At 44.4% G+C, this 18719-nt stretch overlaps 1 protein-coding gene across 9 annotated transcripts in view; it reads left to right on the top strand.

Annotated features, from left to right (window-relative positions):
- kif1aa (kinesin family member 1Aa) overlaps nt 1-18719 on the top strand; it is a 192561-nt gene that overhangs the window by 91751 nt on the left and 82091 nt on the right. For all 9 annotated transcript variants that reach the window (XM_046300999.1, XM_046300998.1, XM_046301001.1 and 6 more), the window contains 4 exons: nt 3927-4060; nt 4231-4310; nt 5144-5219; nt 18207-18286. In XM_046300999.1, coding sequence (XP_046156955.1) covers nt 3927-4060; nt 4231-4310; nt 5144-5219; nt 18207-18286 — 370 coding nt within the window. The remainder of the gene's footprint in view (nt 1-3926; nt 4061-4230; nt 4311-5143; nt 5220-18206; nt 18287-18719) is intronic.

The raw sequence follows: 18719 nt of genomic DNA, 5'->3' as shown, positions 1-18719 counted from the left end.
TCTCTCCTGTTTCTCTCTACTGTTTCTCTCTACTGTTTCTCTCTCTACTGTTTCTCTCTCTACTGTTTCTCTCTGTTTCTCTCTCTACTGTTTCTCTCTACTGTTTCTCTCTCTCTACTGTTTCTCTCTCTCTACTGTTTCTCTCTCTCTACTGTTTCTCTCTCTCTATTGTTTCTCTCTCTCTACTGTTTCTCTCTCTTTACTGTTTCTCTCTCTTTACTGTTTCTCTCTCTTTACTGTTTCTCTCTCTCTACTGTTTCTCTCTCTCTACTGTTTCTCTCTCTCTACTGTTTCTCTCTCTACTGTTTCCCTCTCTCTACTGTTTCTCTCTCTCTACTGTTTCTCTCTCTCTACTGTTTCTTTCTCTCTCCTGTTTCTCTCTACTGTTTCTCTCTCTCTACTGTTTCTCTCTCTCTACTGTTTCTCTCTCTACTGTTTCTCTCTCTCTACTGTTTCTCTCTCTACTGCTTCTCTCTCTCCTGTTTCTCTCTCTACTGTTTCTCTCTCTCTACTGTTTCTCTCTCTACTGTTTCTCTCTCTACTGTTTCTCTCTCTCTACTGTTTCTCTCTCTACTGCTTCTCTCTCTCCTGTTTCTCTCTCTACTGTTTCTCTCTCTACTGTTTCTTTCTCTCTCCTGTTTCTCTCTACTGTTTCTCTCTCTCTACTGTTTCTCTCTCTCTCTCCTGTTTCTCTCTACTGTTACTCTCTCTCTCCTGTTTCTCTCTCTCTCTCTACTGTTTCTCTCTCTCTCTACTGTTTCTCCCTCTCTACTGTTTCTCTCTCTCTTTACTGTTTCTCTCTCTCTCCTGTTTCTCTCTACTGTTTCTCTCTCTCTCCTGTTTCTCTCTACTGTTTCTCTCTCTACCGTTTCTCTCTACTGTTTCTCTCTCTCTACCATTTCTCTCTCTACTGTTTCTCTCTCTCTACCATTTCTCTCTCTACTGTTTCTCTCTCTACTGTTTCTCTCTCTCTACTGTTTCTCTCTCTCTACTGTTTCTCTCTCTACTGTTTCTCTCTCTACTGTTTCTCTCGCTACTGTTTATCTCTACTGTAGTTTGCTATCTCATTTTTTTGACATTGCTATTAGCTACTGTGTTTCAACAGATGGCCTCCAAATGTAGGGTTGTAGAAGTGTTGTGTGCCATCTTGGCTTAACAGAAAGTATACGGACTGGTGCTTTTCTTTGAATTGGTTGCTATGTTGCTATAGCAGCACCTACCTGCCTACTGTGCTCCTCTGTGTTGCTATAGCAACACCTGCCTGCCTACTGTGGTCCTCTGTGTCGCTATAGCAGCACCTACCTGCCTACTGTGGTCCTCTGTGTTGCTATAGCAACACCTACCTGCCTACTGTGATTCTCTGTGTCGCTATAGCAATACCTACCTGCCTACTGTGCTCCTCCATGTTGCTATAGCAACACCTGCCTGCCTACTGTGTTCCTCTGTGTCGCTATAACAACACCTACCTGCCTACTGTGCTCCTCCATGTTGCTATAGCAACACCTGCCTGCCTACTGTGTTCCTCTGTGTCGCTATAGCAGAACCAACTGCAATGCTGAGAGTCATTGTTCCATACAAGGTTGCAGAGACCTTTCAGCACATTATTCCCAAATTAACCATGTCAAAATGACCTTTCAGTATATTGCGTTCACATAGTGAACCGTGACAAAACACTGGCTAACTTAATATAACTAGATATCATTTGATAGAGAATGTGAAGCTCTTGTCAAATCTGCGAGATTGGAAAATAAACAAGATTTTAGGGTGATCAGTAATCGGTTAGTACAGTCATGAATCTCAACCTCACTTACAGCACAGTCAGTCCCTGTTCTATCTGATTCCCAAACTCGAAGACCTTCCACTTGGTACTCTGCAGTGAAAAGGATTTCCTGTTACAGTAATAGGGTTTGGGAAGAATGGTTTTTACAGTAATAGGGTTTGGGAAGAATGGTTTTTACAGTAATAAGGTTTGGGAAGAATGGTTTTTACAGTAATAGGGTTTGGGAAGGATGGTTTTTACAGTAATAGGGTTTGGTAAGAATGGTTTTTACAGTAATAGGGTTTGGTAAGGATGGTTTTTACAGTAATAAGGTTTGGGAAGAATGGTTTTTACAGTAATAAGGTTTGGGAAGAATGGTTTTTACAGTAATAGGGTTTGGGAAGGATGGTTTTTACAGTAATAGGGTTTGGTAAGAATGGTTTTTACAGTAATAGGGTTTGGTAAGGATGGTTTTTACAGTAATAGGGTTTGGTAAGGATGTTTTTTATAGTAATAGGGTTTGGTAAGGATGGTTTTTACAGGAATAGGGTTTGGTAAGGATGGTTTTTACAGGAATAGGGTTTGGTAAGGATGGTTTTTACAGGAATAGGTTTGGTAAGGATGGTTCTTACAGGAATAGGTTTGGGAAGAATGGTTTTTACAGTAATAGGGTTTGGTAAGGATGGTTTTTACAGTAATAGGTTTGGGAATAATGTTTTTTTACAGTAATAGGTTTGGGAAGGATGGTTTTTACAGTAATAGGTTTAGGTAAGGATGGTTTTTACAGTAATATGTTTTGGTAAGGATGGTTTTTAGAGTAGCTGGTGAAGCAGTTAGTGAATCTCATTAGCTTTTAGATGACATTTGATATCCATAGTATGGTCTGGCTAGTGGCTAGTGGCTAGTGGCTAGTGGCTAGTGGCTAGTGGCTAGTGGCTAGTGGCTAGAGGCTAGTGGCTAGTGGCTAGAGGCTAGTGGCTAGTGGCTAGTGGCTAGTGGCTAGTGGCTAGTGGCTAGAGGCTAGTGGCTAGTGGCTAGTGGCTAGTGGCTAGTGGCTAGTGGCTAGAGGCTAGAGGCTAGTGGCTAGTGGCTAGTGGCTAGAGGCTAGTGGCTAGTGGCTAGTGGCTAGAGGCTAGAGGCTAGTGGCTAGTGGCTAGTGGCTAGTGGCTAGTGGCTAGTGGCTAGAGGCTTGTGGCTAGTGGCTAGAGGCTAGAGGCTAGTGGCTAGTGGCTAGTGGCTAGAGGCTTGTGGCTAGAGGCTAGAGGCTAGTGGCTAGTGGCTAGTGGCTAGTGGCTAGTGGCTAGAGGCTAGTGGCTAGAGGCTAGTGGCTAGTGGCTAGTGGCTAGTGGCTAGAGGCTTGTGGCTAGTGGCTAGTGGCTAGTGGCTAGTGGCTAGAGGCTAGTGGCTAGTGGCTAGTGGCTAGAGGCTAGTGGCTAGTGGCTAGTGGCTAGAGGCTAGTGGCTAGTGCTCTGTAAGGAAGGAAACCACAGCCCCCGTCAATACAATACAGTCCAGTCTTTTGTGTGTTCTTGGTGTGGTGTTTCATCGTTATATTTTTATTCAAACATGCTTTTGGCCTTGAAATGGAGAGCTTGGTGTAGAGTCAATAGACTGAATAGTGCTTTTGACTGACAATACATGTAGTGTTGTATGCAGTAGGGCGCTAACCTCATTCAGGAAGACGGGTGACAGTGTTGAATTGAGGATTCTGATAGGTCTCACTGACTGCTAATACTTTGTTTGAAGCTCGATGGCATATTGAGCATCTGGCTTGATGTTAGATCTTATTATTTTAGCTTAGCCCCTCCAGTCGCTCTGTATGCCCATACTGCCATATATTTAGCGTTCTTCTTCTTCTTCATTTTTGCGTGGCTTTCTGCATGAAGGGCTGCTTCTGTCATCTCTTTCTGGTGTCCTTCTTACTCTCAGTTAATGTTTCACTTTGTGTTTCAGATTCATTTCAAGCTACTTCTTCTGTCTTCTGTCCTCTGTCTTTTTCTATATTCTTTCCGCTTCTCTCCATCTTTCTTACCTCCCTGTCCCTGCTCTATCCCCACTTCCTGTCCTGCCCCCCTGTTTCCTGTGCCCCGCCTGACAGACCTATCCAATTTTAAGAATAATAACAATAATCGCTAATCTGTCAATCAAAATTATGATCTCTCCACAGTGACCAATGCCATGACAGGGATGAGCCCCTCCCCCTCTTTGTCCGCCCTGTCCAGTCGAGCCGGATCCATCGCCAGCCTCCACGACCGCATCATGATCAGCCCTGGCAGCGAGCAGGCCATCGAGAGACTCAAGGTGAACTGAACACTGATTGGTTGATTAATTGATTGATTATTTGACTGATCGATTGATTCATTGATTACAGTCAGACATAATACCCCTCGCCCCACATATTGAACATAGACTCTGCGGGGTTGGGGGGGTTGACACACCCTCCGATATGAATGATTTTGTGATTTCATCAGGAAACAGAGAAAATCATTGCAGAGCTCAATGAGACCTGGGAGGAGAAACTTCGCAGAACAGAAGCCATCAGAATGGAAAGGTGAGTTCTTTCAGCTTCTACATCTCTACTTACAGTATAGACCTGCCTGCAGATAGTAAAGAAAGACACCTACAGTATCTGGCTCCAAGGACCATGAAGATTAGGAGACCATTGAAAGGCCCCTGCAGTATCTGGCTTCAAGGACCATGAAGATTAGGAGACCATTGAAAGGCCCCTACAGTATCTGGATCCAAGGACCATGAAGGTTAGTAGACCATTGAAAGGCCCCTACAGTATCTGGATCCAAGGACCATGAAGATTATGAGACCGTTGAAAGGTCCCTACAGTATCTGGCTTCAAGGACCATGAAGATTAGGAGACCATTGAAAGTCCCCTACAATATCCTGGCTCCAAGGACCATGAAGATTAGGAGACCATTGAAAGTCCCCTACAATATCCGGGCTCCAAGGACCATGAAGATTAGGAGACCATTGAAAGGCCTCTACAGTATCTGGATCCAAGGACCATGAAGATTAAGAGACATTTGAAAGGCCTCTACAGTATCTGGATCCAAGGACCATGAAGATTAAGAGACATTTGAAAGGCCTCTACAGTATCTGGATCCAAGGACCATGAAGTTTAGGAGACCATTGTAAAACTGTCAATTCACTTTTTAATTTTTTTTTTAAATGAATCTGTCAAAGACGCAGTTTGGAATTAAACCTTTTTGACAGTACAGTGAGAAATGTAGAGAAAGGGGTGGGTGGCAGATAGCAGAGTCATAGACAGAGCAGTGGTCATAGACAGAACCTTCCCCCTCGTCAGGGGGCATGTGGTCCAGAGTCAGAAGCGATACATTGGATGACATCACAACTCTCTGTTCTCTTCCACAGAGAGGCCCTGCTGGCTGAGATGGGTGTGGCCATGAGGGAAGATGGAGGAACTGTGGGCGTGTTCTCCCCCAAGAAGGTAAGACAGCTACACATCACAGAATACATGTTTTTTTAAATATATATATATTTTTACCTTTATTTAACTAGGCAACTCAGTTAAGAACAAATTCTTATTTTCAAAGACGGCCTCGGAACAGTGGGTTAACTGCCTGTTCAGGGGCAGAACGACAGATTTGTACCTTGTCAGCTCCGGGTTTTGAACTAGTCCAGCGCTCTAACCACTAGGCTACCCTGCCGCCCCGTGTCACATGTCTTCAACATTAATAGTATGAACTCGAATAGTGTAATCAACAAATGTACCACTAACCGTGGATGAGGGTGAACAGGAGAACAAGCAAAGGGTTAGACCCAGAAGCAGACCGTGTCGAAGTAACAATGTTTATTACAGCAACAGGGGCAAAGGTACAGGACGGCAGAGTGGTCAGGTGGGCGGGTACAGGGTTAGGACAATCAAGTGTCAAAAACCATGAGCTTGAGAAAAGAGAGACTGGGGGAAAAACTGGAGCTGACACAAAAAAACGCTGGTTGACTTGACAAACTGGCAACAGACAAACAGAGAACACAGGTATAAATACCCAGGGGATAATGGGGATGATGGGCGATACCTGGAGGGGGGTGGAGACAATCACAAAGACAGGTGAAACAGATCAAGGTATGACACATTCATGTTGCTTTACTTCCAAGCCCTCGACATCACAGCAGAGCAGAAAGCCTGAGGCTGTGTTCATAGACACAGTAGGGCTGTTTTCACCCAATGAGGTTGGTCCCTCTGCAGTGTCTCCTACACACTCCTCTCCTCTCTGGAGTCTCCTACACACTCCTCTGGAGTCTCCTAGATACTCCTCTCCTCTCTGGAGTCTCCTACACACTCCTCTTCTCTCTGGAGTCTCCTACACACTCCTCTGGAGTCTCTTACACACATGCCTCTGGAGTCTCCTACACACCCCTCTGGAGTCTCCTACACACTCCTCCCCTCTCTGGAGTCTCCTACACATTCCTCTGGAGTCTCTCACACACATGCCTCTGGAGTCTCCTACACACTCCTCTTCTCTCTGGAGTCTCCTACACACTCCTCTCTGGAGTCTCCTAGATACATTCAGTCTCTTACACACATGCCTCTGGAGTCTCCTACACACCCTCTCTGGAGTCTCCTAGTCTCCTAGATTCTCCTATTCTCTCTGGAGTCTCCTACACACTCCTCCTCCCCTCTCTGGAGTCTCCTACACATTCCTCTGGAGTCTCCTAGTCTCCTTTCTCCTCTCCTCTCTGGAGTCTCCTACACATGCCTCTGGAGTCTCCTACACACTCCTCTCCCCTCTGAGTCTCCTCTCCTCTCTGGGAGTCTCCTACACACTCCTCTTCTCTCTGGAGTCTCCTACACATTCTCCTCTCTGCTCTCTGGAGTCTCCTAGATTCTCCTCTCCTCTCTGGAGTCTCCTACACACTCCTCTTCTCTCTGGAGTCTCCTACACACTCCTTCTCCTGGAGTCTCCTCTCCTCCCCTCTCTGAGTCTCCTTCCTCTGGAGTCTCTTACACACATGCCTCTGGAGTCTCCTATTCTCTCTGGAGTCTCCTACACACTCCTCCCCCCTCTGGAGTCTCCTACACACTCCTCCCCCCTCTGGAGTCTCCTACACACTCCTCTCCCCTCTGGAGTCTCCTACACACTCCTCTCCTCTCTGGAGTCTCCTAGATTCTCCTCTCTTCTCTGGAGTCTCCTACACACTCTTCTCCTCTCTGGAGTCTCCTAGATTCTCCTCTCCTCTCTGGTCTCCTACACACTCCTCTCCTCTCTGGTGTCTCCTACACACTCCTCTCCCCTCTGGAGTCTCCTACACACTCCTCTCCTCTCTGGTGTCTCCTACACACTCTCTGTCTCTGAGTGCCTCAGTAGACTGTAACCTTTACAGATTCCTCTGCTTCAGCTCTCCTCTTTCTCAAAGAGAGCATGTATCAACACAGAGCATTTGTCAGCCCATATTAAAATGTTGGAAATGTGCATAATGTATGTGCCTTGAGAAAGTATTCAAACTTGACTAACACCAAACTTTAGTGTGTTTAAAAGCCTGAATTCAATATTTAATAGATTTAATAGATGTTTTTCTCTCACCCATCTACACACAATACCCCATAATGAAAAAAAGTGAATTCGTGTTTTAAGAAATGTTTGCTAATTTGTTAAAAATTTAAATCATAAATATCTAATTTACATAAGAATTCACATCCCTGTGTCATGTTAGGCAGTGATTACAGCTTCGAGTCGTTCTGGGTCTTTAAGAGCATTGCACACCTGGATTGTACAATCAAATCAAATCAAAATGTATTTGTCACATGTGCCAAATACAACAGGTGTAGTAGACCTTACAGTGAAATGCTGAATACAACAGGTGTAGTAGACCTTACCGTGAAATGCTGAATACAACAGGTGTAGTAGACCTTACCGTGAAATGCTGAATACAACAGGTTGTAGACCTTACAGTGAAATGCTGAATACAACAGGTGTAGTAGACCTTACAGTGAAATGCTGAATACAACAGGTGTAGTAGACCTTACAGTGAAATGCTGAATACAATAGGTTGTAGACCTTACCGTGAAATGCTGAATACAACAGGTGTAGTAGACCTTACAGTGAAATGCTGAATACAACAGGTGTAGTAGACCTTACAGTGAAATGCTGAATACAACAGGTTGTAGACCTTACAGTAAAATGCTGAATACAACAGGTGTAGTAGACCTTACAGTGAAATGCTGAATACAACAGGTGTAGTAGACCTTACAGTGAAATGCTGAATACAACAGGTGTAGTAGACCTTACAGTGAAATGCTGAATACAACAGGTGTAGTAGACCTTACAGTGTAATGCTGAATACAACAGGTGTAGTAGACCTTACAGTGAAATGCTGAATACAACAGGTGTAGTAGACCTTACCGTGAAATGCTGAATACAACAGGTGTAGTAGACCTTACCGTGAAATGCTGAATACAACAGGTTGTAGACCTTACAGTGAAATGCTGAATACAACAGGTTGTAGACCTTACCGTGAAATGCTGAATACAACAGGTTGTAGACCTTACCGTGAAATGCTGAATACAACAGGTTGTAGACCTTACCGTGAAATGCTGAATACAACAGGTTGTAGACCTTACCGTGAAATGCTTACTTACAAGTCCTTAACCAACAATACAGTTCAAGAAATAGAGTTAAGAAAATAAACTAAAGTAAAATATTTTATCAAAAGTAACACAATAAAATAAAAATAACGTGGCTATATACAAGGGGTACTGGTACTGAGTCAATCTGCGGGGGTACAGGTTAGTCGACGTAATGTCACGCCCTGACCTTAGTTATCTTTGTTTTCTTTATATTTTGGTTAGGTCAGGGTGTAAGTAGGGTGGGTATGCTAGTTTTTGTATTGCCTAGGGTTTTTGTATATCTAGGGGTTTTGTAGGCCTAGGTCGTATGTATGTCTATGGTGGCCTGATATGGTTCCCAATCAGAGGCAACTGTTTATCGTTGTCTCTGATTGGGGATCATATTTAGGTAGCCACTTTCCCTTTTGTGTTTGTGGGTGTAGTTGCCTGTCAGCACTCGTTTGAATAGCGGCAACGGTCCGTTTTTGTTTGGTGTTTCATTCTTTAATTAAATGAGAATGTACGCATATCACACTGCGCCTTGGTCTCATTCGTATGATGACCGTGACAGGTAATTTGTAAAGTGACTATGCATAGATAATGAACAGCGTGTAGCAGCAGTGTAAAATCAGGGGAGGGGGAGGTGATTTAAGTCAAAACTGTAACTAGGCCACTCAGGAACATTCACCATTCAAAGCAACTCCGTATATTTGGCCTTGTGTTTTAGGTTATTGTCCTGCTGAAAGGTGAATTTGTCTCCCAGTGTTTGGTGGAAAGCAGACTGAACTAGGTTTTCCTCTAGGATTTTGTGTGTGCTTAGCTCTTTTCGATCTCTTTTTTTATACAGAGAAACTCTGTAGTCCTTGCCAATGACAAGCATACCCATAACATGATGCAACCACCATCATGCTTGAAAATATGAAGAGTGATACTCAGTGATGTGTTGTGTTGGATTTACCCCAAACATAACGCTTTGTATTCAGTGCCTTTTTGCAAAAAGGATGCATGTTTTGAAAAAACAACAACTCACTTTTCTCAGGTTTTCACAGCCATTAAACTCTTAACTTTTTTAAAATCAACATTGGCCTCATGGTGAAATCCCTGAGTGGTTTCCTTCGTCTCCGGGCAACTGAGTTAGGAAGGACGCCTGTATCTTTGTCGTGACTGGGTGTATTGATACACCATCCAGAATGTAATTAATAACTTCACCATGTTCAAAGGGATATTCAATGTATGCTTTTTGTATTTTTCCCCATTGACTAATCGGTGCCCCTCTTTACGAGGCATTAGAAAACCTTCCTGGTCTTTGCGGTTGAATCTGTGTTTGAAATTCACTGCTAGACGGAGTGACAAAATCCCCATAAATCTCCATCAGTTTAAGCTAGAGATATCTGCATTGGATGTGACTTAATCCACCACATCCGCCGATATACCAACCTCCGCATCTGGCGTTGAAAACTGTCAGAGCTTGGTGCTTGTCAGACCATGAAACATCGGTCTTCTCAGAAAAACAGTTTGGCCTTCAAAATATTCTGGAAAAATGAGACTCTCACAAACACAACGGTGTTCTCCGTTTAGCTCTACAGTCCCCACAAGCTCTACAGTCCCCACCAGCTCTACAGTCCCCACCAGCTCTACAGTCCCCACAAGCTCTACGGTCCCCACAAGCTCTACGGTCCCCACAAGCTCTACGGTCCCCACCAGCTCTACGGTCCCCACCAGCTCTACGGTCCCCACCAGCTCTACGGTCCCCACCAGCTCTACAGTCCCCACCAGCTCTACAGTCCCCACCAGCTCTACGGTCCCCACAAGCTCTACAGTCCCCACAAGCTCTACAGTCCCCACAAGCTCTACGGTCCCCACCAGCTCTACGGTCCCCACAAGCTCTACAGTCCCCACAAGCTCTACAGTCCCCACAAGCTCTACAGTCCCCACAAGCTCTACAGTCCCCACAAGCTCTACGGTCCCCACAAGCTCTACGGTCCCCACCAGCTCTACAGTCCCCACAAGCTCTACAGTCCCCACAAGCGTATCACAGAGGCTACAGCTCTACAGTCCCCACAAGCTCTACAGTCCCCACAAGCTCTACAGTCCCCACAAGCGTATCACAGAGGCTACAGCTCTACAGTCCCAACAAGCTCTACAGTCCCCACAAGCTCTACAGTCCCCACAAGCTCTACAGTCCCCACAACCTCTACAGTCCCCACAAGCTCTACAGTCCCCACAAGCTCTACAGTCCCCACAAGCGTATCACAGAGGCTACAGCTCTACAGTCCCCACAAGCTCTACAGTCCCCACAAGCTCTACAGTCCCCACAAGCTCTACAGTCCCCACAAGCTCTACAGTCCCCACAAGCGTATCACAGAGGCTACAGCTCTACAGTCCCCACAAGCTCTACAGTCCCCACAAGCTCTACAGTCCCCACAAGCTCTACAGTCCCCACAAGCGTATCACAGAGGCTACAGCTCTACAGTCCCCACAAGCGTATCACAGAGGCTACAGCTCTACAGTCCCCACAAGCGTATCACAGAGGCTACAGCTCTACAGTCCCCACAAGCGTATCACAGAGGCTACAGCTCTACAGTCCCCACAAGCGTATCACAGAGGCTACAGCTCTACAGTCCCCACAAGCGTATCACAGAGGCTACAGCTCTACAGTCCCCACAAGCGTATCACAGAGGCTACAGCTCTACAGTCCCCACAAGCGTATCACAGAGGCTACAGCTATACAGTCCCCACAAGCGTATCACAGAGGCTACAGCTCTACAGTCCCCACAAGCGTATCGGAAGTATCGGTACAGCCAATCTGCCAACTTCTGTCTGTAGTGTCCCAACAGATTGGGCTACACACTAACACCAAAGATGAGATTCTCACAAACACATGTCAGTTGTTTTGCTCTACGACTGCCCACAGGCCTCACAAGACTTGCCTGAAGATACCAGTCAAAAACATTCATGGAAATAAAGTGCATTCCGAATCTATTCAGACCCCTGGACTTTTTCCACATTTTGTTCTTTTACAGCCTTATTCTAAAATGGATTCAAATGTTTTTTTCCCTCATCACAATTGGCCCAGCATCGTCCGGGTTTGGCCGGTGTAGGCCCTCCATTGTAAATAAGAATTTGTTCTTAACTGACTTGCCTAGTTAAATAAAAATAAATACAAATTGATTTATACACAAAACCCCATAATGACAAAGCAAAAACACTTAAACTTAAAATGTTTGCTCATAAATGCTTTTATCACAATGACATAAGGATTCAGACCCTTTATTCAGGTTGAGACCCAGATGCAGACACGGGAGGCAGATGGTTTGAGTCTCTGATATTTATTATAATCCAAGGGGCAGGCAAGAGAATAGTTGTGGACAGGCAAAATATCATAAACTAGGTTAGAGTCCAGGAGGTACAGAGTGGCAGGCAGGTTTAAGGTCAGGGCAGGCAGTATGGTAAAGCAGGCGGGTTCAGAGTCAGGGCAGGCAGTATGGTAAAGCAGGCGGGTTTACAGTCAGGGCAGGCAGTATGGTAAAGCAGGCGGGTTTAGAGTCAGGGCAGGCAGAATGGTAAAGCAGGCGGGTTCAGAGTCAGGGCAGGCAGTATGGTAAAGCAGGCAGGTTCAGAGTCAGGGCTGGCAGTATGGTAAAGCAGGCAAGTTTGAGGTCAGGGCAGGCAGTATGGTAAAGCAGGCGGGTTCAGAGTCAGGGCTGGCAGTATGGTAAAGCAGGCAGGTTTGAGGTCAGGGCAGGCAGTATGGTAAAGCAGGCGGGTTCAGAGTCAGAGCAGGCAGTATGGTAAAGCAGGCGGGTTTAGAGTCCAGGAGGTCAGGGCAGGCAGTATGGTAAAGCAGGCGGGTTCAGAGTCAGGGCTGGCAGTATGGTAAAGCAGGCGGGTTCAGAGTCAGGGCTGGCAGTATGGTAAAGCAGGCGGGTTCAGAGTCAGGGCTGGCAGTATGGTAAAGCAGGCGGGTTCAGAGTCAGGGCTGGCAGTATGGTAAAGCAGGCGGGTTCAGAGTCAGGGCTGGCAGTATGGTAAAGCAGGCGGGTTCAGAGTCAGGGCTGGCAGTATGGTAAAGCAGGCGGGTTCAGAGTCAGGGCTGGCAGTATGGTAAAGCAGGCGGGTTCAGAGTCAGGGCAGGCAAGGGTCAAAACCGGGAGGACTAGCAAAAGAGAGAAAAGGAAAAACCAGGAAAACATGCTGGTTGACTTGACAAAACAAGATGAACTAGCAACAGACAAACAGGGATCACAGTAATAGATACCTAGGGGATAATGGGGAAAACAGGTGACACCTGGAGATGGGTGGAGACAATCACAAAGACAGGTGAAACAGATCAGGGCGTGACAGTTGAAGCACCGATTACCGCTACAAGATTGGCACACCTGTATTTGGAGTTTCTCCCAATTTTCTCTGCAGATACTCTCAAACTCTGTCAGATTGGATGGGGACTGACACTGCACGGCTATTTTCAGGTCTCTCCAGAGATGTTCGATCGGGTTCAAGTCCGGGCTCTGGCTGGGCCACTCAAGGACACTCAGAGACTTGTCTCAAAGCCACTCCTGCATTGTCTTGTCTGTGTGCTTAGGGTCGTTGTTTGTTGGAAGGTGAACTTTCACCCTAGTCTGAGTTCCTGAGTGCTCTGGAGCAGGTTTTCACCGATCTCTGAGTACTTTGCTCCGTTCATCTTTCCCTCGATCCAGACTAGTCTCCCAGTCCCTGCCGATGAAATTCCTGGAAATTCCCGGAGCTAAAAAATGTCCCTGTTCTTCCATGGTCGGCATACTCACCAGACATGTCACCTAACAGCATTATAGTGGCTTCCTTTAGTCTTTACCATAGCCACTGGCCAAGCCTGAAGCGGGGTTGTAGTGGCTTCCTTTCATCTTTACCAAGGCCACTGCCCAAGCCTGAAGCGGGGTTGTAGTGGCTTCCTTTCGTCTTTACCAAGGCCACTGCCCAAGCCTGAAGCGGGGTTGTAGTGGCTTCCTATCCTCTTTACCATAGCCACTGCCCAAGCCTGAAGCGGGGTTGTTTGGTACGCATACAGTTCACACTCAAGGTTTCCAAACGGCCAAACATTCAATGACATCCAGGGATATGGTGCAACAAAAATGTTTCTTCTTCTTATATCTAACAAAGAAATGATTCTCCAATCAACTTAAAGCATAGAATACTTTATATGGAAAATACATATTATGACCTGTCTGTATGTCTGTATGCGTACCCAACAACCCCGCTTCAGGCTTGGGCAGTGGCTATGGTAGAGATGAAAGGAAGCCACTACATTCAAGTCAAAAAAAACTATACCGCTCCCGCATCTAGCAAGGACTCCCTCTCCCGAAGGCCCAACTTCCTGCCTTTATCCTAACACACTTACCACAATACAATGAATAGGCAAGAGGGGGGGCCAAAAACTGAGTTAACACACTAACAACAAATGAATATATCTCAATCAGGTAACTATAAATCATAAAGGTACATACCTAATATTTCATCATTTACATTAATATTTAATATATTTACACAAATATACATGGAGCTCCATATGTTCGGTCTTTCATACAAATATGTCCAAATCGGCTCTAACAAGCACGTTCCAGTTCCTGTCCAATGTCCAGCAACTTTGCCAATGAATCAGGCCACAATAAACCGCCTGATCAACTCTATGCAAAGGAGATGTATTCGCGCTACGTGAGACAAATGCTGTTCACACCAAATACTGACTGGTTTTTCAGATCCACACTTAAGGTTTTTTGTGACAAACCGATGCATATCTGTATTCCCAGTCATGTGAAATCCATAGATTAGGGCCTCATGAATATGAACTGTAACTCAGCAAAATCTTTGAAATTGTTGCATGTTGAGTTCAGTGATACATTAGTCTCTGTAGCCCTATTTGGAACCTGCCTGCTATGTACAGATTTACAGCGGCTGTAAAGATCAACCAAGGGTTTCCTTTTTAATTTGGTCTCCTTATGTAAATAGGACTTTGATTCATCTTCCCCTTTTTAATCTACTGCGTTATTCATAGTCAACAAAGCCCTACTCACTGTGCTATCAAACAGCAGACAGATGTGAGCTCAGAAAACCAAGCACATTATGTATGTGTTTGCTATATTTAGTCATATTTATAGCACTTCTGTTTGCTAGAAGAGCCATCTGTGTTTGATGGGTATTAGCAATGCTGTGGATCTCCTAGAGACTGTCTGCATGTCTTAAAACTCGGCATCATCTACTATAGTGAATGTCTAGTTGTGTCCAAAATGCCACCGTAGTCTCTGCATAGTGCCCCTTTGGGCCTTGGGCAAAAATAGTGTACTATATAGGGCAGGGGTGTCAAAGTCAAATGGACGGAGGGCCAAATAAAAAATTTAGCTACAAGCCGAGGGCCGGACTGTTCGAATGTTCATTGAAAATTTTTTAAATGACGCATATAGTCTAGTGAACCTAATTGAACCTACTGAAAACTTAACAAATATATTCCAATATGATCAGATAAATAAAGCAATATTTTCTTATGGCTCTGTCAGTAATCTTTAATTTTCAACAGACACAAAAGACAAATTTCCTTTATATAAAAATCCCCATAACATGAACATTAAATGAAAGAAACCGGTATTCAAGGCACCATCAGTAGCCTATATTTTCTATTTTAGCAAAAGTGGGCTAAATTTACTTCAAAGAAAAAAACAATAATAGCAATTTTCTATCATCCACTCAACTGAAATATTTTAAAAATATAATTGGATTGAAATACAATAAAATAAAGTGCAAAAATCTATTAATCAAAAACAACACTTTGTTTAAGGAGAAGTAACATGCAGTGAAAACAAATATTAAACTTTAACTTTTAAACTTGAACTGAGTAAAAACTCTAAATATGTGATTGCACAGTAATGTTCACTTGTTTGAGGTTGAGGGTGATACTTGGTGGTGTCCCATCTTTTCCACAAGTTCATCAATGTTCGGGGTAAGGCTCTGAGCTGAGGAAATCCTCAGAATTGAGTGGAGGTGTTCAGCAGTAAGTCGACTTCTGTGTGATGTTTTGTTCAAGTTCATCAAAGAAAACAGTTGTTCACACAGGTATGTGCTGCCAAACATAGACAACGTTTGAGCAGCCTGGATGCGCAGCTGGGGCATTGTGTCGGGGAGGAAACGGGCGAACTCCGCAGCACCCACTGCCGCATATTTTGCCCTCAGTGCATCATTGCATTGGAGGTCAATCAACTCCATTTGGAGGTTTGGTGGTGAGCTTTCCACGTCAACAGCAAATGGGTTACCGAGCAGTTCCAACCTGCTTTTTGTGCTTCAAAGTCAGCAAATCGGCGTCGAAAGTCAGCGGCAAGCATACCTATTTTATCAGCCAACTGTGCGCTCGGGAACGCACTGGTAGAGAGCTTCTCTTTCATGGTCTGGCAGCTGGGAAAGTGGCTCAAATTTTCTTTCCGCATCTGCGTCTCCCACAGAGTCAGTTTGGTTTTAAATGCCTTCACTGTACTGTACATATCAGAGATGACACGATCCCGACCCTGCAGCTGCAAGTTCATTGCATTCAGATGACTCGTAATGTCACACAGAAAAGCCATTTCACACAGAAACATTTCGTCTCGGAGTTGTGTTGTGTCTTTCCCTTTGCTGTCCAAGAACAGACAAATCTCCTCACGAAGCTCGAAACATCTTTGAAGCACCTTTCCCTGGCTTAGCCATCGCACCTCTGTGTGATAAGGCAAATCACCATGCTCCGTTTCTAACTCCGTCAGAAATGCCTTGAACTGGCGGTGATTCAAACCTTTGGCTCTGATAAAGTTAACTGTGCGCGTGATGATGCTCATTACATGCTCCATTTTCAAGGCTTTACCGCACAACGCTTCCTGGTGTATGATACAATGATAAGCTGTCAGCTCACCTGTCGCGTTTTCCTCTTGCATCTTTTCCCGTATCTTCGTCACCAGTCCGCTCCTGTGTCCACACATCGCAGGTGCTCCGTCGGTTGTCAAACCCACAAGTTTTTCCCAAGGCAGCTCCATCTCATTTACACATCTTGACACCTCTTCATACAAATCATGCCCCGTAGTTGTGCCATGCATAGGACGTAAAGCCAAAAACTCCTCTGTCACGCTTAGGCTGGAGTCCACTCCGCGGATGAAAATTGACAACTGGGCAATGTCAGAAATGTCGGTGCTCTCATCCACAGCCAAGGAATATGCAATGAAATCTTTTCCCTTTTTCACAAGCTGCTCTTTTAGATTGATGGACAACTGGTCTACTCTCTCGGCAATGGTGTTTCTGCTCAGACTCACATTTAAAAAGAGTTGCCTTTTTTCTGGGCAAACTTCGTCACAAACTTTAATCATGCAGTTTTTGATGAAATCCCCTCCGTAAATGGCCGGGCTGATTTAGCGATCTCTTCTGCCAAAATAAAACTGGCCTTGACAGCAGCCTGGCCTTGTGATTTGGCTTTTTTGAACAGAGCCTGTCGAGATTTGAGGCCTCGTTTTAATTCCTCTGCCTTTTGTAGCCTTTGTTCCATGTCCATATTCTTGTTTTTGTCCGCGTGTTTCGTTTCATAATGTCGTCTCAGATTATACTCTTTCAGTACCGCCACACTTTCTCCACACAGAAGACACACAGGTTTTCCAGCTACCTCCGTGAACAAATACTCCGACTCCCACCTTGTTTGAAACCCCCGGTTCTCAGTGTCCACCTTCCGTTTTGCCATTTTTGATGGGTATCTGAAAGTTAATTTTACTGTGATGCTGACAACTGCTGTGCCAATAAATATTGAAATGAAGCAGCGTACTGCTCGGTGCGTCACCGTTGCATTGTGGGAAATGTAGTATTGGTGCGTGTAAAAGATCTGCGGGCTGCCGGCTTGCTGCGGTCTGCGGGCCGGTTCTAATAATAAATCAAGATCATCCCAGGGGCCGTAAAAAACCTTCTCGCGGGCCGGATGTGGCCCGCGGGCCTTGACTCTGACATATGTGATATAGGGAATAGAGTTCTGTTTAGGACACAATCTCTGTGTTTATCTACCTGCAACAGATCTATGCTCTGTGTTTATCTACCTGCAGCAGATCTATGCTCTGTGTTTATCTACCTGTAGCATATCTATGCTCTGTGTTTATCTACCTGTAGCATATATATGCTCTGTGTTTATCTACCTGCAACATATCTATGCTTTGTGTTTATCTACCTGCAACATATCTATGCTTTGTGTTTATCTACCTGTAGCATATCTATGCTCTGTGTTTATCTACCTGCAACATATCTATGCTTTGTGTTTATCTACCTGCAGCAGATCTATGCTCTGTGTTTATCTACCTGTAGCAGATATATGCTCTGTGTTTATCTACCTGTAGCAGATCTATGCTCTGTGTTTATCTACCTGTAGCAGATCTATGCATGAGTATCCTTTTATTCAATTAAAATGTGATGTTGGAATAAGTGACTGAATATATTGATCTGAAATGAGGTTGAAAAATATTATATGGCCTGTATTTAATTCCTTAGACAACATATACATTTACTCTAGAATGAACCCATATGAACCCATATGAACCTATATGAACCCATATGAATCTATATGAATCTATATGAGCCCATATGAACTCATATGAACCCATATGAACCCATATGAACCCATATGAACCCATATGAATCTATATGAACCTATATGAACCCATATGAACCCATGTGAACCCATATGAACCTATATGAACCCATATGAATCTATATGAACCTATGTGAATATATATGAACCCATATGAACCCATATGAACCCATATGAACCTATATTGACCTATATGAATTCATATGAACTCATATGAACCCATATGAACCTTTATGAACTCATATGAACCCTCCCTGCTGTAGACTCCTCACCTGGTGAACCTTAACGAGGACCCCCTGATGTCAGAGTGTCTGCTGTACTACATTAAAGATGGCATCACCAGGTAAGAGAACATAGAGAGAACAGAGAGATATTAACAAGGTAAGAGAGAACATAGAGAACAGAGATATATTAACCAGGTAAGAGAGAACATCGAGCGAACATAGAGAGAACATAGATAGAACATAGAGATATTCGCCAGGTAAGAGAGAACAAGGAGAGAACACAAAGAGAACATAGAGAGAATATAGAGATATTCGCCAGGTAAGAGAGAACATAGAGAGAACATAGAGAGAACATAGAGAGAACATAGAGAGAACATAGAGATATTGACCAGGTAAGAGATAACAAGGAGAGAACACAGAGAGAATATAGAGATATTCGCCAGGTAAGAGAGAACATAGAGAGAACATAGAGAGAACATAGAGATATTGACCAGGTAAGAGAGAACATAGAGAGAACATAGAGAGAACATAGATAGAACATAGAGAGAACAT

The sequence above is a fragment of the Oncorhynchus gorbuscha genome, linkage group LG15 (assembly GCF_021184085.1).
Source record: "Oncorhynchus gorbuscha isolate QuinsamMale2020 ecotype Even-year linkage group LG15, OgorEven_v1.0, whole genome shotgun sequence".
Lineage (NCBI taxonomy): Eukaryota > Metazoa > Chordata > Actinopteri > Salmoniformes > Salmonidae > Oncorhynchus > Oncorhynchus gorbuscha.
Note: the sequence above shows the minus strand (reverse complement) of the source record. Positions and strands in the feature narration are given on the sequence as shown.